At 32.6% G+C, this 6,902-nt stretch overlaps 1 protein-coding gene across 1 annotated transcript; it reads right to left on the reverse strand.

Moving 5' to 3' along the window:
- LOC107646084 (universal stress protein A-like protein) lies at positions 2,147-3,465 on the reverse strand. The gene is made up of 4 exons (XM_016350274.2): positions 3,062-3,465; positions 2,846-2,958; positions 2,645-2,763; positions 2,147-2,570 (listed from the first exon to the last, which is right to left on the reverse strand). The coding sequence occupies exons 1-4, from the start codon at positions 3,234-3,236 to the stop codon at positions 2,495-2,497; spliced, it is 483 nt and encodes a 160-aa protein (XP_016205760.1). The 5' UTR covers positions 3,237-3,465; the 3' UTR covers positions 2,147-2,494.

Below are 6,902 nucleotides of genomic sequence, written 5' to 3' on the forward strand. Positions count from 1 at the left end.
TTATTAGCATATTAAAAATAAAGTATTAGTATACCAAAAAAAAATAATTATTATATATTTATATATAAATATATTTATTATTCACATATTTTTAAGTTGACATATATTTTATATTTTAATATATAATTAATTTAACCATTGGTTTGTAGCGTTCATTCTTGATGTACGTTTTTTAATTTTTTTTTTTCTAATTTTCATCGATAATTGTTTTTGTTTTAGAAATTTTCAATTGCTTGATTTCTGTAAGAACGAATGTGAAATTTCTCGTAGTTAGTGTTTTTGAATTTTTTTTTTATGATTATTGTCAAAACTATTCTAAAACTGAGCTTGGTTTTGCTGTTTATTGTTTTGCTCGTTGTATAAAATTGAGTTCAAAATTATGATTCACAAATTGAAAGTGTTAAAATTGAATATTAGTTATATGTAATGGCTAATGGTCGTTGCCTTTTACTCAGACCAAAGAAGATATACAAAGATCTAGATGATGACAGTAACGACTTTTGCTTGAGTTGGAATTTGTTCAATGCCTTGCTAATCCCACGCTCTGATTGTTTTGTGATGGAAGAAGAAATTTGAGGAGAAAAATGGGAAAGAGAAAAAGGGTAATTAAATCATTTTGTTTAATTTATTTTCTGTATTTATCTCAATTCAATTCTACATACTTTCCACTAAACATAATACAATATGAGAAAGTCTAGGGCAGTAGATTTTGTGGTTTTTAGCTATCAATTAGCCATCAATAATGTTTTTAATGGTATGAAATTGCATCTAATGGTGTAGAATCATTCAATTTCTTTTTGATGATTAAGTGCTGGCCAAAATTTAACAAAAGTATTGGCTTCCTAACACTCCTCGTACAATAAATTTATTTCGGTCTTTGTCTCTTAATTTTTATATCTTTCAATTTATGTCTCAGTCTTAGTGTCTCCTCTAAATGCAGAAATAGATTGAAAATAGGAACAAGTGATTCACGTAGTGATAGAGTTTGCACGTTATAATTCTGAAAAGAATTATCTGAGTAATGTATTTTGTATTATTCTTAAATTTGAGGGAAGTAGTTGCCATTCTAGATGCTTTTGTTTTTGACTAGCATCTGTAGCTTTGATCTGTGTCAATGAATGATTACATAATGTTTAAGGGTATATTCCGAAAAGAAAATGTATAATTGAGTTGATTCTAGAAGTGACAAGAGGATGAATGGGTAAATGAGGAGTGAGTCTAACAAATACGTACTACTCCATCAAATAAATAAGAGAAAGTGTACTCCATAATCCATATTTTACTGCTTAAGGGTAGTTAGATTCTCTAGAAGATTCCAGAATAGGGTCCAGAACAGGATTCCATCTTCTTTTCCCTTGGTACCCTAACCCCACACCCACAGGGGTAATTTTGTCTTGTCCGTGTTCCGTTGCCATCTTGAGACTCTTGTGGTTCTTGATATGAGTTTTGGCGATCTCCGATGGCGAAGCCTTTGAGTGCACCCTACTCGCCGGAACCAGCAGGTAAAGCTTTCCCGGTAGGAGCTCCTCGTCGGCCCCCAAGGGCGAGATCCGTCGCGTTCTTTGGAGTACGTCTGCGGGAGTGATGACGTGGCCGATTTGCTCGATCATAAGCTCCCCGGAGTTGAGTGGCAGCTTGATCCGGTGAACATTCCCGCTTGTGTCCACCACCATGGCCGTCGTGTTACTAGAGGTACAATAACAATTCCCCATGTTTATATGATTTTGATTATTAATTAAACCTAATGGTATATATAGGTGTTGATAGGGAACAGGAGTTAGTTACAAGTTGATGAGGGTGTTATATGAGTGTAAGAAGAGTGTGTGGGTTGGGTCAAAGCATGGCCATTAACCACTTGATTTTGGAATGACGTGGAGTGAGGACAACTTTTGAATTAGTGCAAAAAACGCGCACACTTTATTCTTGTATTATTCTCCTTTATTTAATTTATAACTTGCACTACTAACCTTTATGCAACGGATTTAGTTTAGTTTATGGGCCAATCATATCACAAATTGGTTGCTTTAAATACTCAAGAAATGGTGCAGCTGAGAGGTGAGTGCATGGTATCTTTCCTACTTTTGAGTTTTGAGTGATTGATTGATGGATTCCAATTCCCAACATATACCCAACTGTCACTACCACAAAACACGCAATCCGGTCATCCAAAGCTTTCATTTCAATTTTGATTCCACATATTCACTGCGCTTCAGATTTTGTTACCTTAATTACCCTCTGATTTTTTTACTATATCTATTGGACTTTCTAGCTTGTGGTTGTGGATGTAAACACCAAATTTTCTAAACTGTCCGTTAAAGCAACTTGGAATAATACGTATCAATAAGAACTAGTATTTCTTAACATGAAATTAAGCATAAGTATCATCAGCCTATGCTTTAGATATATGTACATATACACAAAAAAATCCATTCTTCTTGATGCTAGATAGTTGTAGTTGTAGGTATGCCCTGTAACCTGCTTCCAAATATGAGAATCAAGGATGCTTGACGATTACAACAGGACACTTGGCATGCTTAGCACAATGATCACTAACGCTTCCAAGGAGTGCCCTGCAACAAGTTTACCAATACTCTTATTCATAAATCATAATCATAATCACATCTTTTATATATCCAAATTATACCTCTTAAAGAATCCATAACTATGGGTTCCCATGACCAAGGTATCAGCCTCAAGTTTCTTCACAGCACTGCATATCACATTCTTGGCATCTCCACTACCAATTACTCTCTCCATACTCATCTGCATACCAAACCCATCATTGTTATAAAGTTCAAGAACAAAAATACAAAACAAAAGGGTACATGCAAGAAGGCCTACATACATTCGTAGTGTTCAATTTTCTGCAAATATCCCCAGCTCTTTCCATTACCGAGTTAGCCAAATCCTTTCCGTACTTTTCCATAGTTGAAACAACATCACTTGAAAATATGTACCCTGTTAAAAAAAAGTCAGCGAGATTTTCCAAATTTATAGTAATTATTTATTTAATTCTAACTAAAAAACTAAAGTGGGAAGAAACTAATTAATTAAGAAAAACCTGCAGCATCTAAGGGGTAAACGGAAGGGGGTGGCTTGACATAGAGGAGGACAAGTTTAACGTTGTCGACGTTGTCAGAAACAAGGTTGCTTAGACACCATGACAGCGCATACATACTCTCTTGGCTCTCATCGACAGCCACCATAATCTTCCTCTCTCTTTTCTCCATTTCCATTCCTCTATTCACTCTTCACTACCAGTGTTTGTTTTGGCCTTAGAATGTGGATAATGCTGAACCAAATGGGATTGGATTATGTATATATAGAACCTAGAACCTTGTGTTATTTCTGGATTTAATTTCTTCGTAGTAGTTAGAAATTAATACTATGTCAGTTGTCAATCAACATCGCATGGACTAATTAGCTTCTTGAAAAAAGTGGAACTTAGAATGTAATTCTAGACTTTTGGTTACTACTTACATTTGTGATTAAAATATATAAATATATTTTAAAATATCTCTAAGTATGAGTTTAATAACATATTGACTTGGTCTTTGGCTTGCGAAACCAAATATCTAACGATGCTACGCCAAGTTATAATTTTGTTATGTTGCACAAAAGATCAACAAGGAAACAACCGTGTCATGTTCAGAATCCAAGTGAGGGAAAGCCCTATATATGTTTTTATTATACTAGGATTAGGATTGAAGAAGAACCAAACAAATTAAAGTTTAGAAAATTAAGTATTTTAATTTAGTGGGAAATTCGATACAAAAAAGTAGAGTGGAGTTTACTATGATTAAGCTAAATGTCAATGTCCAGTGTGTGCTGTTTACATCTCAGGCAATTGAATTGGATGTGGCTGTCTATTTCATATCCATAATCCATTGAATGAGTGGTTAGAATCGAAACTCCAAGGCATAAACTACCTCCCACAATAACGTAGCTTAAGGGATCATGAAAAAGCAGACAGAAAACTAATGTATAGAATGACACATATCTACTTGATCTTTAGGTAGGGACACAATAATATCATCGTTATTTTATTATAATTATAATTATAATAGTTATTTCACTCAGGTTAATTTCTTACTTTGTAAAGTAGATTGCATAATTTGAAGTATCTCAATCAGACAAACTAGCTAACTGCATGTGTACATGTTGCGTTTTCTCCACAATTTCGAATATTACGTGTCAAGCCCTTATATATACTTGCGAATTGTTCGTTTGTGTGAAATCTATTGAAGAGATTAGAGATCCGTTAATATTTAAAACACGTAACTAGTTCTTTGACATAATAAAAAGAATAATTTTGTGAACATATATAATTGAGCCAATTTAGCACATAAAGAATTGTGTGTAGTGTAAATATCACATTATTGCCCTCATCTCTTACGGTTGATGGGTGAAATTGTAACTACCACTTAATCCAAGCAACCTGGGAGATTATATGGGAACTGTGTGACTTGTGACTCTTCAATCTCCTCTTGGAAGAGCTATCAGCTATGCATATGCCCTATGTGCTTTCCTTTTCTTCTCAAGACATTCTTTATCAACTGGACAGACATTTTCATTGTTCTTTTCTTCATAGTCAACGACATCTTCATTGTATAGAGCTACATTATTTTTCTTGGGTCATAACTCATCAATTGGTGGTAAGCTTAATAGAGGTCTAAAAATTAAACTTAATGAGACCTAAGCCCATGTTTAGGTGCCTCTAACTTTTGAAGTGATCAAACCCAACAAAGGCCCAGATAGAAATAACCCTACCTAACTATGATACTGGCCCATCCTTTTTCCCCTTTGGGAATAAAAACATATTATCATCATCATAATTTATTATTCTTTTCCCTTGTTTTTTTTTTATTCATACATGACCCTCAATCTTATATGATTTTTATCCATGCAAATTATGTACTTTCAAGCTAAGACATCAACGTTCACAACTATAACGATACCTTTCTAGCTCACATTCCTAATCAAACAAATGATAGAAATTTCCAAATTTTAGGTTGATTTATTGCATCCTTCCCTCCTTTATTCACTTTAATTAAAGACTTAGCTTAAACACAACTCAACAACGACAACATGCATTAACGGAACTAACTTGGTTACCAAACCACCACCACCAAATGGCTCCAACCCCTATAAATTACAATGTTTATAAATTACTATAGCTACACAAATAAATAATAATTAGATTCAGTTTATTTTATTAATAATATTATTTTTTCTTACGCGGCTTTGGGTACTTAGCTAAGAACATTAACAAGATGAGTGGGTGGGGTCCACTTTTCTGAACGTAAGGCTCTTGTCCCTACATAATCCAATATTGTACCGACCACTTGCCCATAAAAAATGTCACCAGAAAACTTTAATCCCCCTATGAATTTGTGTGCTGCGATTTTGTGAATTTGTGATTAGTGAATGTTCTAAATGACAAGGATTGCAAATAATTGTTGGATAAATCCAGAACAATTTGAAAGGAGGCGATAAGAACGAAAAAACTAGAAAGGATAAGCACTAAGACCTAAGCATTAAGTAACGTGTGTCAGCTTCCTCCCATACAGTATGAAATGCAATAAATATCATAGCTTTATTTTCTAATCGCAGGACACAATTAAAGATACTAATTGCACAATACGCAATAATATTTATATGTACATAGTATTTGTCAAACATGTAACTATAAGAATTGAATTATTGAAGAATATGTTTAACTTGTGTGTTATTTCGTTTATGGATCAATCATGAAATAAGTTAGGAATTGAAGGATTTTAAAAAGGCGAAAAGGAGGTTGGCGTGGAAAGGAGAGTCACCGAATGTGGCTAATGATGCATTTGGGTGAGCGCGTTTTGGATTAATCTAACTCTATTATTCTAATTTTAGAAAAAGAAAATAATAATTAAATAAATAGAATGGGGCCCATCAATTCAAATTTCAGTTTGCTATGAACGTTTGTTACTTACCGTTGGCGAAGAAGGATCGTAGGCCCCAGATTTAAAACTGAGGAAAGTGCAGTGTTGGAACTGTAAGCGGAGGAGCACAGGAAAAATAAGGTACCTATCTTTCTTTCATAGTTGCAATAATTTGCAATTGTGCCCCCCCTTCTTCACTATAATAAATGAATACAAGTAAAGGTGCACAGGATCATACCATTTTGTTTTCTGTTTTATTTTTTTATTTTTATTTTTTAAATCTTACTAGTAAGTGTGCTAGGAATATTAATTAAGAATGTTATAAATAAAGTATTTTAATAAGAAATATCATTTATTTTTAAAAGTTTTATACGTATTTTTTCTCAATTTTAACATTTTTAATTAATTTGTAAGTTAATTAGCATTAACTAGCTAATAGATCAGTTGTGTATAACAAGTAATTAAAATCTAACTTTTTAAACTAACGCACTAATCTCTCTAATAGATTTTGTGAATTCATGAATAATATGTAGGTTTTGCTTCGGACAGTAGCTTAATCTGGTTATCTATTTAGAGACAAGAAAAAATTGAATTCCTGATTAAGCAATGTCGCCAACCTTCGAGATGTTTAATTGTCAACGGAAGAAAATTTGATCAAAAAAGGGGAAAGTTGAAAAGATCACCGATAAATGAAAACATAATTTTGAAATGTTGGGGTGGATGACATATATGGTAAATAATTTTAATTAAAAACCAAAAAAGAATATAATTTTTTTAAAAAAATTATTATACATATATTAAAAATTAACTACTAAAACAACCATCGTATATTTATATATAATATATATTGTGTATTTTTTTTAATATATATTAATTTAATAATCATTTTTAATATAAATATCACCTCTTTTTTTGAAAATCTCAACAGAAGATGAAGAAAAAGGAACAAAAGACTATCCTCTTGTAATAATAATAATAATAATA

This window comes from Arachis ipaensis, chromosome B06 (assembly GCF_000816755.2).
Source record: "Arachis ipaensis cultivar K30076 chromosome B06, Araip1.1, whole genome shotgun sequence".
NCBI lineage: Eukaryota > Viridiplantae > Streptophyta > Magnoliopsida > Fabales > Fabaceae > Arachis > Arachis ipaensis.